This window comes from Wickerhamiella sorbophila (assembly GCF_002251995.1).
Source record: "Wickerhamiella sorbophila strain DS02 chromosome Unknown contig3, whole genome shotgun sequence".
Taxonomy (NCBI): domain Eukaryota; kingdom Fungi; phylum Ascomycota; class Dipodascomycetes; order Dipodascales; family Trichomonascaceae; genus Wickerhamiella; species Wickerhamiella sorbophila.
Window position 1 is genome coordinate 225,356 of NW_020194004.1, and position 12,562 is coordinate 237,917.

Here is a 12,562-nt window from a genome sequence, read left to right on the forward strand (position 1 = left end):
TCTATCCAGGCGCTTCAAAACAGACAAAGATACAATGTGACAATAATATCACTTCTGCTGCTGTTATCTCAGTTTTCAACTGGGTGGTGCGGCTGGACATTCCAAGCGAGCGCCAGAGGGTAGTTCAATCTTATGAACGCGGGAAAACAATAAGTTTAAACCGAAAGACCAGACTTGAAAGAAGACGAAATCGAAAACGGAATAGCAAACCAGAGCAAAGTGAACGGCCTTCCGTGATATTTTAGCTGCGCGGTCATTGAAACCGTTTGGGATTAACCGCAAGCTATTGCCCAGAAACCACATCCTACAACCAACGCGCTCAAAGCTTTAACAGATTATCTTGGCCCTAGATTGAGCAGTCTTATTTTACCTTGGTGTGGACATGCTACAAGAGCAGCCATCCAAATTAGCTCTACACCCCCGGGCTCGATCTAAAACCAAATTGATATCAAGATGTTTCTCTGTAGATCGAGAAGTATCCCTACCCTGCGATATCATAGTACCCGATTCTGTTCCTCAAGACACGAGCGGGTCACCGGATAGAGATAGAGCAAAAAGTTTTGTCGCAATCTCAATTAACAGAAAAACTGAAAAATACACGAGTCAAAACCGGCATTTTTTAAAAATTTTCCCGATTCTGTCGTTTATTTTGCTGCAGCATATTACATCATTTATTGAGCCGCACGTGAAAGGTGGGCAGCCTAGCAGAAGACCGGCATCAAGCTGCACGAACCCGCACGGGGTAACCACCGGCCCCTGAAACAAATGAAATTATGAGGGCTGGGTGGCGGCAGATTAACCGGAGAATCTCTTGTGAAGCTTGCTCAATTAGCTCAACGTACTTGCAAACACAGCACATCGACACATCTACCTGGAAGTGGAGGCTGAGTGGCAGCTGCACAGAGCTATGCACACCAGTCTTACCGGAGATCTCGCAGCAACGTGATATCAGTGTATGCAGCGAGCCTGAAGGGGTTTTTGATTGTGCATGAGCTTGCTTCAGCTTGAGGGGTCTGGAGAAAAAGTGGTTTAATTTATGGAAAATGGGTGGGATCGGAGCGATTTCTATTTTAAGTTCCGACAAGAAACAAATCAGCTGCTATTCCAAGGCCTGCTTCTTGGATTTGAATGTGCGGCTTGAATAAATACTAAAAATTCAATGCGGTGTGGGACAGGGTATATCAAAATGCCAACTCGTCAAAGAGAAGGTTTTCTTTCTTGGAACCCAAGTAGACATTAGTAGTGGATAAATACTCAGAAGGCGTTTCAGGTTGGTCTAATCCCTCGCAATTCCAGTCATCAGCGACCAAGGAAGGTTCAGATACATTACTCCACGTACGAGGGCACTCCATCTCATTGGCAACTTCCTGGGTGTCAAAGACTGGATTATCAAAATACTGTTCTGGCTGCGGGCCACCATTCAGGGATGCAAAGACATTCACGTTAAAGTCTCGTGCAAAAGAGCCGTTTGGAATCTCCGCGGTATTGTTCTCGTAAAGGTACTTGGGGCTTTGACTAGTCGACCTGGCCACGTTGGCCTGCAACTCAGTGGGGCTTCGAGCAGCAAATGTCGAGGGCGACATTGAAGTGCCCCAGTAAGTGTCTTGCTCGGGGGGAGATATGGGGCAGTCTGCATATGATCTACCGTCATTCAGTGGTAACAGTGGCTGCGCTAGCTCAGAGGCAGCGGGCGCCTGGACCGGACTGGGGACAAATCTCGGACTAGGAGCACGTTCTTGCTGGTTTTGGTACTCAGGTTGGTCCTCCAATACATTGGCCATGTCTTTAGGTCTGTGCCTTTTCATGCGCGTCGAACTAGCCAATACCAATTCTTCAAGACGCTTGGCATGGAACCGTGTGTTTAGATGGTTGTCATAGAGATCTTTACGGCTAAAATGCCGTTTGCATTGCCGACAAAAAAAAGGCTTAATTGCTAGATGGTTCACAGCATGTCGCTCCAGATAGTCTCGACGATTGAATGCCTTTTCGCAGCCAGGAAATTCACAATAGAACTTTTTGGCGGATTCCTTCATATTAAGGAATTGATTCTTGGACGATTGAATCCCTACCTGCTCGGTCAAAGTTTAATGAGATCAGTGAGGTTGATCAGGTATCGGTTGGTATGTTAATTGGTAGTACCTAGTAATTTCCAGTAGATAATACCTCCAAACAATAAATAATTGCTTTGAAATCGGATCAGATAGTTAACAGATATGTGGGTCCAAAACTGATATATATACAATGGGAATTCTCTGATTTTGTCTTAGAAACCCTATCAAACGTCTCTTACGTGAGCCGCTTCAGCCGCATGCACAACCACGATGTGAGCTTACGCATCAGAAAGAGGATTCCCCATAGTTATACCAGAGCGGACGTCGATCAAAATGCAGATAGAGAAACGTATATTTAAAGCAATGCTAACAACAATCTGGCGTTGCTGGTGATAAGTTTAAACACTTTTTTTGGAGGAAAGTTTATGTTATTTCTCCTAATAGTAGCACGGCCAATTATCAGCTGATCCCCTGCATCGGGTGGGAGATTTTCGTCGTGGGGTAGTCGGTGGCAAGCTCGAACGGTGACTCTCCAAACCCTAGGCACGTGAAAGAAAAAGTCGCCATTTTTTATTCGCAATTAGCGCTACCACATTGATACGACAAGGGCATGTACGCCTGACAGGCACCCGGGGGCGGCATTTAATTGTGAGCGTCAATTGTGACCACAGGGCCAAGGGCCGCGCTGGATCTGACGATAGAACCCTAGCCCATGTACACATTGGGGGGGCCGACAAGCTTTGTCTTAGAGCAGATGAGCATGCTCTCTTGAGCAAAACGCCAAAGCCCTAACATCCGTGCGGCTTAAATCTTTGTCAGAATTTTATAACAGGGTAAGGGGCGTTGCCACGGCACCAAACTCAAAATAGCTTATCCCCCCTGACTCACCTAACCGCCAAACCGTTGTGCCCAGACGATAGGTTATCCAAGGGTAAGGGTGAGGACTCACCACCAGTGTCTTGTTCAAACGAATCATCTAAAATAGAATTTCTACATGGCAACGAGCTCATAGGATAATAAAATGCAAGGAAAATCTTCTTCTACAGACTCTCAACTAGATCTCCACAATGCGGGTACTTGTTGCCAAAGAACTCAGCCCATTGCAGCATGGCGGAACGTTCCTCCTCCGTGAGATCCTTCAGATCGTCAATCGGCCGATCAAGAGGGGTCAGGTGCTCAATCTCAAAGCTGTGCTTGGCCAAACCACGACTAGCATCGCGCCCGGCAAAGTTCTCGTACATTCCGCCAGGTCCGTAGTGGTTTTTACTTGCTGAGACATCGTACACTCTGCTGTTTACCGCCATGAGCACCCGTTTATCGTCTTTGCCGTTGTACTTGGACAAAGTGCGGGGGGTGAACTTTTGGAATTCTATGGGCTCAAATGTCTCTTCGGCATCGTCGGTTTTCTTTGAAAACAGCTTGTAAACGACAAAAATAGCCACGGCAATCAACAAATATGTCAACATTGGTGCGGGTTAAGGGCAGACGGCAGAATCGTCCGCCGTGTCAGCATCTGAACTGCACAGAGCCTCGAGCCTGAGCACACCCGGGTGAGCACGATCTAAAGATGAAATTTTCATAACCATAAATAAATTAGAGACAAAGATAGCAGCGAGGGCTATTCTAAGAACGTAGCTGCGGTTCGGCCAATGGCTTGCCAAACGTGCTTTGCTTGTTCAATAACAGATTCAAAGTTACCGCTAGCGATTGCGTCACGGAGACCTGGGAACGTTCCGCCGAGGGCACGGTTTTGCGGAGGCACGAACTGGGGCCCAAACATATGGTTTTTGAACCACTCACGTTTGGGGAGCCCCACGCGGTCGAAGCCTTGCATGTGCACTTTCACCAGGCGGTTGTTGAGCATATGCCGGTAAATGGCCACGGTCGGCGGCTCCTGGTTCGCATTGTTGTCGTAGTGCTGCATCAATGAGAGCCAGTCACTGACAATTTTGTTGACCTCAATGCCGTTCTGCGAGATGGAATTGGCGTAGCTGTGCGCTTCCTGCCAGTCTATGTCGTCAACCAGTTTTCCGAATCGCTCGTGAGCATAATCTTTGACATCGTCCAGATAGCTATTCATGGCATTACCAAAGCGTTCAAAGTTGTAGGGAAGGATTGGCTCGTCAGAGTACTGGATTGCCAGGTACCCGCAAATCTTGGCCAGTGCCTCCGCGTATCGCAGATCCCTGTCACCAAATCGGTTCTGCCACTCATGAGTGTCAAAACAACTATCAGCAGGATAGACATCACCACGGAACCCAAGAGAAATAAACGGGCTTGCTGCATGAGAGCTGAGAGCCATATAATTGCCCACGTGGACAGGCAGTTCAGGCACATTGTCAGTTCCATGGGTGGACCGCCAGGTATCAAGCAGATTTTCATTACTGCCATCTTTGGGGTCATCGATAACTTTTAAAATGCTTTCAACATCAATTGAAGGATGGCCCTTGATGTCAAGATTGGGACCCCATGCACCCGGATCGAGATCAATGTAAAGAGTGTTGGTGTTGATTAGCTGGTCTCGGACCGCCTCAGTCCATTCGGTAGATCCAATGAAATTATCTGCGGTTCCTGTCCATGCTGCAAAGTAAATTGAGCGCCGAGGGCGCCAGTTTGTATTGTAACGCATACTGGCCAATGCCTTGGCGACTTGGTTGAGCACGGTGATGCCAGATAAAGCCACACCACCAAAGCAGACATCGTCGTAGCGAGCTCCGATGACTACTGATAGTTCTTCCTGCTCGGTGCCTCGCATCATACCAATGACGTTGGACACCTGCTTCTTGTCGAGCACAATAGGGTCAACAGCTAAATGAGCCTGGGGAGAAGAGCTATCTCCCGTCCACCATTCATTCACATCACGTGGATATCCATTGTTGTGCCATTCTGGTATTTGAGAGCCGTGTCCAACCAGCGCATTAAGGTAAGGGGCTACTTGCCTCCATGAGAGACCAATCACTGGAATTTGGATTAGATTGCGGCACTCGTGATAGTCTTCGACTCGCATCCCAATACGCGAATTCCAGCCTGGAGATAGTACATCGCCGGGAAGCATGGCCGCGATACCCATACCAGCTCTTTGAACAGCGCCTTCACTGTAGTCAGGGCCTTCTGGCCACGCGGCAAGAGTGGGGTGCTTTTCGCTAAACATCAGCGCACCAACTGCACCAAGCTTTTCTGCCACCATGATTTTAGTGGATGCATCAGTCTTTCCGTGCTTGAAAATTACAATGGCACCTTTCAGGGAAACGCCACTTGATTCGAGTGCAGTAAAATCGTCGTTAGTGCCGTAATTCGCATAAACTAGATGTCCTTTCACGTCACCACTCACGCCAAGTCCCATATGCGGTTTAGGTTGTTTTTGCGACACCAAGGGAGATTCCAATGCCGAATCTTCGTCCAAGACAGTTGTCAAGACGATCTCATCTTTGTCGTTCAACAGTTCGAGAGATGACTGGTTGGCGAAGGTTAAAAATACAATGTTCATATTCAATTCAACTTCATCAATACCATAGGATTCCCACGTGGCCTTCAAGAACTCAGCCGTGGCAGTTGACCCTGACGTGCCTGGGACATGGGTCATGTTTTGCAGGTAGTTTGATGTATGGCGCATGTACTCTCGCGAAACGTAGGTAGCAAAGGATGCTTGCAGCACTTCGGGCTGCAACCAACTGGTGGCGGGCGTGTTGTTGCCGAACTTCCAGTACACAAAGACCAAAGCGCCCACTACGGAGAACAACACGAGAAAACGCTTTGCTAAAAGTGGATTCATGAACCGACCAACCAGCTGACTCGTGATAGCACCGAGTTTTATCCACAGTTGATAAACTGGATCTACGACAAAGTGACGTACTGGAATAACCATTCTGTTTTTAAATATCAGCACAGCCGAGCGCGCCGCCCCACTGGCGCCCCCGCGAACACGACCGGAAGGCGCGCTGTGCAGCTCGAACTCGGGCTCCTCAATGTCAAACTGTTCAGAGTCGACCGGGCTGAATTCCCGCTCCTCAGACGCCAGGAGGCGACCCGTTGCGGCCTCATAATCCGGCGGTGAGTCCATTGAGCAAGATGACAAACCGCCCCAGCATGGGGTTGAATATCGCGATGGTTTGTGATTTCTTCTACCCGCAGCCGGGTGGAGTGGAATTGCACATCTACCAGGTGTCGCAGCAGCTCATCAACCGCGGGCACTCGGTGGTGATCATAACGCACGCCTACGACCAGCGGTCAGGCGTTCGAACGCTGTCAAACGGGCTCAAGGTGTACTACGTGCCGTTTTATGTTATTTATAGGGAGTCTACGTTCCCAACTGTGTTTTCATTCTTTCCTATTTTCCGCAACATTATGATACGCGAGCAGATCGACGTTGTGCACGGCCATGGATCCATGTCGAGTCTCTGTCACGAGGCGATTATCCACGGCCACACCATGGGCCTAGCGACGGTATTCACAGACCATTCTTTATTCGGGTTTGCCGACGCAGGCTCCATTCTCGTCAACAAGCTGTTAAAGTTCACCTTGTCCGACGTGGATCATGTTATTGCCGTCAGCCACACCTGTCGCGAGAACACGGTGCTGCGGGCCACGCTGAATCCGCAGGACGTCTCGGTGATTCCCAACGCAGTTATCAGTGAGGACTTTGTTCCTGACCCAGCGGCCGCGGACCCGAGCTTTATCACTATAATTATTTGCAGCCGGCTGTTTGCCAACAAAGGCGCCGACCTCTTGCTGGCAATTATCCCCCGTATCTGCAGCATGCACTCCAACGTTCGGTTCAAGATTGCCGGTAGTGGCCCCAAGGAGGTTGATTTACAGCAAATGATCGAGCAGCACCGGTTGCAAGAGCGCGTTGAACTGATAGGCGGTATTCGTCACGAGCAAGTCCGTGATCTCATGGTCACCGGGCAAATTTATTTACACCCGACTCTTACCGAAGCGTTTGGAACCGTGATAGTTGAAGCAGCGTCCTGTGGATTGCTGGTTGTCACTACAAAGGTGGGGGGGATCCCTGAAGTTCTCCCCAGCCACATGACGGTTTATGCGGAGCCCAGTGTCCAGAGTCTGGTTAACTCTACTTCCGAAGCCATTAAAGCTGTGGAAAACAATACTGTGGACACAACAACTTTTCATGACGAGGTCAGAACCATTTACTGCTGGTCAGATGTGGCTGCTCGCACTGAGAAAATTTACGAGGACATTCTTGCCAGCGACCGGAGCGAAACGCTGGTGGAACGCATGCAAAAACATTACCAATGTGGTCCATTTGCCGGCAAACTGTTTGTCCTGTGTGTGGTTGTCGACGTGATGCTGTTACACCTGCTGGAGTGGTTGTACCCGCGACGAAGCATTGATTTGGCCAAGAAATGGCCGATTATAAAATAATTTACCGGCAGGGTGATTTTAATAGGGAGTTGATCTCCGCGAGCGTTCGGGCCTGCTCTGCTGCAGCCCAGCCCGGCTTTTCTGAGTGGGGACGCCATTTTAACGGCTCGATCTTTTTCACTTCAAAATCAGCGCCCACCAGTTTTCGAATTGCCGGATGCCCGCACAGCTTGCTTCTAATGTTGGGCTTATAGTCCAAGGAAGGCAGGTCAAGTGTCGACGGTGTGGTCATGAGGTGATTGATTGTTTCATTCAGCACTCTCAATTTCCCTCTGAACGTCACTGCGTCCAACGACACTGGCCGGTCATTCAGTTTATTTATCTCAGCGATTTTGATCGCCAACTCTCTGGACTGGTCGTCGATGGTCTCTTTTAGGCGTGCGGTCTCTACACTCTGTTTAGAAACTTGCTGCTCCAAACGAGAAACATGGCCGGCAAGTTCTCGGGCTTTGGACACTTTAGCTTCCAGTAGGTGTATTTTAATACGCATTTCGTCCTGCATACGCTCTTCGGGTTCTTTGGGTTCCTGAGGTTCTTCGATCTGGGCCGCGATTAGTCGCGCGTTCACAGGATCCTCTAAAGCCCCTGCAAGCGACGGTAGTTCTGGTATTCCTTCAAAATTAGAACCTCCCATATCCCTTAAATAAATCAGAGCCTGTGGCCAGTAAACTTCAAGATCAGGCCAGGGCCGTGCCGCCAGGTTGATTGCTTGTGTCTTAATACGTTCTGCAGTCATGTTTTGATACTTGAGCTGATCAAACCATTCCAGCACATTGTTCTCCAGTGACGGGTCGGCAGAGGCGAGAAATTTGAGCTTGAAAAATACTCGAGCCTGGGTCCTCGATGCCAATGCCGTATAAATATCCGACTGAGCAGCCTGCAAATCTAGCTTGCAAGCGTACAGATCTAGTTTTGTGTGTTTCAAGTCCAACCTGGCGACGTCCAGCTGTCGCTGCAGCCCCTCAATGTCGACATGCTGATTCTCTGGGGCGGGTTTTGCCAATGCCAGTTTGAGATCAGCAGCTTGCAGCTCGGCAGCTTTCAGCTTGCTCGTTGCGGTTTTTATTTGAGATTCAAGATGGGTAATGACGGCATTGAGCTCTCTTTCTTTCAGCAAATGGGATTCTTCAAGCTCGTCACTGAGTTCCTTCAGCACCTCCAAGTCGGCGACCTGTTGGCTCAGCATAGATACTTTAGCGGAGAGATCGAGATTTTTGGCAGTTAATTGCTCAATTATCTCTTCGCTTGCTTTGGAGTCTTCCAGCTGCTGCAGTGCCTGTTGCAATTCCTGCCTTACGCTTGAGAGCTCTGCCAGCAATACGGCCACCTGCTCCTCGGCGAGTTCTTTGTCCAAGGAGGCCAGTTCGAGCCGCTCCCTCAAAGAGTCAATCTCATCATGCATAGGCTTCAGCTTGCCCTCCAGCTTGGCAATGATCTGCCGAAGCTTTGCGTCCGCCATGGCCGAACTACAAAAAGGCCCAGGGGGTTATGTAAACGCGTTTTCTTGACGCGACGTTCGACATCTTGGCTGCTGTTCCGGCTGTTTCTTTTTATTTATTCCAATGAACAAGACGCTATTCACAAAAGGAGAACTCAGTGAAGAGCAAAAGCTCGAGATCAAGCAGGCGTTTGACGTTTTCGACATTGGCGGCGACCAGCGTCTTGATCACCACGAGCTCAAGACGGCCATGAAAGCGCTGGGATTCGATGCCACGAGGTCGGAAGTGCAGCAAATAATCAAAGACCACGACAGCACAGGCAAGCGGCGCATTGACTTTGACGATTTCAACAAAGTGATGACGGCAAAGATTCTCCAGCGCGACCCGAAAGACGAAATGCGCCGGGCATTCGCGCTGTTTGACGTTGGACACACTGGCAAAATCACATTTCAAGACTTGAAGCGAGTTGCCCAAGAAATTGGCGAAAAAATCGACGATGAGGAGCTACGAGCCATGATCGAGGTCTTTGATTTGGACGAAGACAATGCAATTTCTTTTGAGGAGTTCACAAACCTATGTTCCGATTGAGCGGCAGTCCCCCCAAGTAGTCCTCTAATTTCCCTCTACCCCAATTAGCCTTCTACGTCCTCGCGCGCTTTGCACCATCCGCACTTGGGGGCCCTATTTGTCAGCGGAGAATCCTGTGAGCTTTGTCGTTTCGATTACAACCAAAGAAAAAATGGCGGCGGTTCAGGATGGGCCTGGGTTCCGGCCGGACTTGAACGTTAAAATGATATGCCCCGAGTGCCGCATTGATCCTCCAGACATCGTGGAGCGGTTCGCAGAGGGCGACATGGTGTGCGGAAATTGCGGCCTGGTCCTTAGCGACCGCATAGTAGACATGCGCTCGGAGTGGCGAACATTCTCCAACGACGACCATGGTGGCGATGATCCCAGTCGTGTTGGCGATGCAACGAATCCCTTTTTGGACGGAAGCCAGCTAGATACTATTGTGGCTGTTGGTGCTCCAGGCACTACTTTGGGGCGGGACCTTTCTCGAGTGCAAAACAAATCGTCTACCGACCGCAAGGACTCTGCGCTTTTGGTAGCTTTTGGTAAGATTTCGCAGATGTGTGAGGCTTTCTCGTTGCCGCGGACTGTGCAGGATGCGGCCAAACAGGCCTACAAGCTGGCATATGACCACCCCCGGCTGCGTTCGCGATCCCAGCAAAGCATCATGGCAGCAGCAATTGTTCTTGCCAGCCGTCAAGCAAATGTCGGTCGTACTTTCAAGGAGATTGCTGCGCTATCGTCTGTTCCGCCCCAGGACATTGGTAAAACTTTCAAGCTTATGAGAGAGGTTCTTCAAAACACCTCTTCGGGTATTAATATGAAGGGCAGCGAGAGCGGAACAAATGCTGAGGATCTGATGAGACGTTTCTGTTCGAATCTTGGGCTGTCCATGCAGGTAACGAATGCTGGCGAGTACATTGCCCAACGCATTGCAGAGGAGGGTATTTTGGATGGCCGTACGCCTATGACGATTGCGGCTGCAGCAATCTATATGGCTACTGCGCTGTTCAACGAGAACATGTCAGGCACGACCATTGCTGAGCATACAGGCGTCAGCGACGGTACCATTAGGACGAGCTATCGGCTGCTCTGGGAGGTCAAAGAGAAGCTGGTTGATCCGGAGTGGATTTCGACTGGCAAGGCTGATCTTTCTCGTTTACCGCGTGTGTAAATGTAAATATTTAATTTAAAAAAAAAAATGAAAAATAATCGGCTGTAACAGCAAAAAAATGGCGACACCAGCAGGACTCGAACCTGCGCGGGAAAATCCCAAGAGATTTCTAATCTCTCGCCTTAACCGCTCGGCCATAGTGCCTTGATTATGGGGGGGAAAAGCGACAAAGGTACATCCACATAGGCACTAAGGTGAGAGGTGCCGAGCAGAAGAGGTCATTGTGAATCAGCTCATGTTCTATCGTTAGCTCGTGCTCTATCATTAGCTTGAAGATGTTTTCACCTATCAAAGTCTTTCTCAGCTATCAAAGTCGTCTCTCAGCTCATGAAGTTGTCTATGCTCGCCCACGCTGCACTTCAAAGCATCTAAACGCTTGTGTAACAACTTGGTATGGCCAATCCACTAGACAATTAAACTACGAGCACTGACTCGATCGTGAGTCGCATATATCTGCTCACGAGCGTTCGCCTGCTTACTCAGAGGATGGACCCCAAGCCTCCTCTTCTTCCAGAGGTAGAAACAGAAGATACGAGCCACTACCTGGATTATGACTTAAATGGAACGTTCGTTGTTAGCAAGGGGTCCAAAATTGCGTACATGCAACAGGGCAGCGGACCATCATATGTGGTGCACATGCGCATGAACGGTACTGCCTTTTATGTTGGAGGCGGCGGCCCCGATCAACACCCCAGCTATTCTACGTTAATGGAAAATCTCAGCTCGTACCCATTCGACCAAACGTCAATGTCCATGATCATAGCCCTCAGCATGTGCTTCGTCATTGGATGGTCTGTATGTGTCGCCTCGTTCATTTCCCGAAAGGACCGACCACTTCTGCAGCTTTTCACATTTCTTTACGTTGCGGTCGTTATCACATTGCATTTTGGTATCGGGCTCAATTTCTGGTACTACCAAAACTCTCTGGGCTATCTCAGCGGCAGGGAGTGGTTCGAGACAAAGCTCGCAGGAAGTCCTGCTCTTACTGGGCTTCTTCTCAGCTGCTTCACCCTGGTCTTGTCGGTCGAAGTACAACTGCTGACTCTCGTGCTCAAACAAAAGTGGCTCAAGAGAGCGCTGTGGGGGCTCGGATCACTGTTTGTGGTGGTGGACACAGTTCTGTGGGCGCTATCGTACACCAACTCCTGGGAGACCGTGAAGCTCCCATACTACCTCGAAGTTTGGAGTGGGTTCGAAGTCTCGATGCAGGTGATGATGTTTTGTGTCGTCACAATTTGGGCAATAGGATGTTACAGGTTTGCGTTCGAGCCTCAGAGCTTGGGTATCGCCATATTGTCACTCCTCGGCTGTATAGCACCCATCGTGACCACTTCACTCAACTTTGACAGTCACATTTACTATGTTTATTTATTAGCAACTTTGTGTGCTCGGTGCTGGGCCTGCATGATGGTATTCCAATGGAGCAGCGCGGTCAAGCACGGCATTCTCAAACAGCGAACGACAGGTAGTCTTGGAGCCCAAATCAGCAAACGATCAGCGTCATGCTATGATCTCAGTGGCGACGGCACGGCAGCTGGTGATTCCTCGGAGATTGCTCGATTTGGTCATCTACTCCAAAAACCGTTCGGTGATGGCTACCACATCCGCAGTGTCACCGTCGAGACAAGAGAGCGAAAATCGTTTGAAGACGAAACGACTCAAGACCTGCCTGTTCATACTTATCCTCTTTGTTCAGCGGTAACTCGATCGTCGGCCCCAACTACCTCAGAGCCCCTTTCGGCACCTGCTTCACCCCCTGCCCAGCATGGGTCACCGCCACCCATAATAGGCCCGGGTCCGTCAAATATACCCGGAAGCTCGGGCAATGCTGGGCTGCCTGGTATAGACGAGGCAGAGATCGAAGAGGACCTGCCGGACTTTGTCCCCCATCCGCGATTCCATCGCGCGGACTACTGGGATGAGAAACGAAATGTTCATTTTTAATA

General features: G+C 49.6%; 8 protein-coding genes across 8 annotated transcripts; 4 read left to right on the forward strand and 4 right to left on the reverse strand.

Annotated features, from left to right (window-relative positions):
* Window positions 1-1,181: 1,181 nt before the first annotated feature.
* Window positions 1,182-2,033, reverse strand: B9G98_01974 (Zinc finger protein klf1; the record flags this gene model as incomplete). Its single annotated transcript, XM_024808531.1, has 1 exon — window positions 1,182-2,033. One exon carries the CDS (start codon window positions 2,031-2,033, stop codon window positions 1,182-1,184), a length of 852 nt encoding a protein of 283 aa, XP_024664299.1.
* Window positions 2,034-3,091: 1,058 nt separating this feature from the next.
* On the reverse strand, window positions 3,092-3,517 carry B9G98_01975 (Damage response protein 1; the record flags this gene model as incomplete). Its single annotated transcript, XM_024808532.1, has 1 exon — window positions 3,092-3,517. One exon carries the CDS (start codon window positions 3,515-3,517, stop codon window positions 3,092-3,094), a length of 426 nt encoding a protein of 141 aa, XP_024664300.1.
* Window positions 3,518-3,669: 152 nt separating this feature from the next.
* B9G98_01976 (hypothetical protein) lies at window positions 3,670-6,111 on the reverse strand (the record flags this gene model as incomplete). The annotated part of the gene is made up of 1 exon (XM_024808533.1): window positions 3,670-6,111. One exon carries the CDS (start codon window positions 6,109-6,111, stop codon window positions 3,670-3,672), a length of 2,442 nt encoding a protein of 813 aa, XP_024664301.1.
* Window positions 6,112-6,137: 26 nt separating this feature from the next.
* B9G98_01977 (Phosphatidylinositol N-acetylglucosaminyltransferase gpi3 subunit) lies at window positions 6,138-7,433 on the forward strand (the record flags this gene model as incomplete). Its single annotated transcript, XM_024808534.1, has 1 exon — window positions 6,138-7,433. One exon carries the CDS (start codon window positions 6,138-6,140, stop codon window positions 7,431-7,433), a length of 1,296 nt encoding a protein of 431 aa, XP_024664302.1.
* Window position 7,434: 1 nt separating this feature from the next.
* Window positions 7,435-8,892, reverse strand: B9G98_01978 (hypothetical protein; the record flags this gene model as incomplete). Its single annotated transcript, XM_024808535.1, has 1 exon — window positions 7,435-8,892. One exon carries the CDS (start codon window positions 8,890-8,892, stop codon window positions 7,435-7,437), a length of 1,458 nt encoding a protein of 485 aa, XP_024664303.1.
* A 103-nt stretch (window positions 8,893-8,995) lies between these two features.
* On the forward strand, window positions 8,996-9,460 carry B9G98_01979 (Cell division control protein 31; the record flags this gene model as incomplete). Its single annotated transcript, XM_024808536.1, has 1 exon — window positions 8,996-9,460. The coding sequence occupies one exon, from the start codon at window positions 8,996-8,998 to the stop codon at window positions 9,458-9,460; it is 465 nt and encodes a 154-aa protein (XP_024664304.1).
* A 151-nt stretch (window positions 9,461-9,611) lies between these two features.
* B9G98_01980 (Transcription initiation factor IIB) lies at window positions 9,612-10,616 on the forward strand (the record flags this gene model as incomplete). The annotated part of the gene is made up of 1 exon (XM_024808537.1): window positions 9,612-10,616. One exon carries the CDS (start codon window positions 9,612-9,614, stop codon window positions 10,614-10,616), a length of 1,005 nt encoding a protein of 334 aa, XP_024664305.1.
* A 486-nt stretch (window positions 10,617-11,102) lies between these two features.
* B9G98_01981 (pH-response regulator protein palH/RIM21) lies at window positions 11,103-12,560 on the forward strand (the record flags this gene model as incomplete). The annotated part of the gene is made up of 1 exon (XM_024808538.1): window positions 11,103-12,560. One exon carries the CDS (start codon window positions 11,103-11,105, stop codon window positions 12,558-12,560), a length of 1,458 nt encoding a protein of 485 aa, XP_024664306.1.
* Window positions 12,561-12,562: the final 2 nt, after the last annotated feature.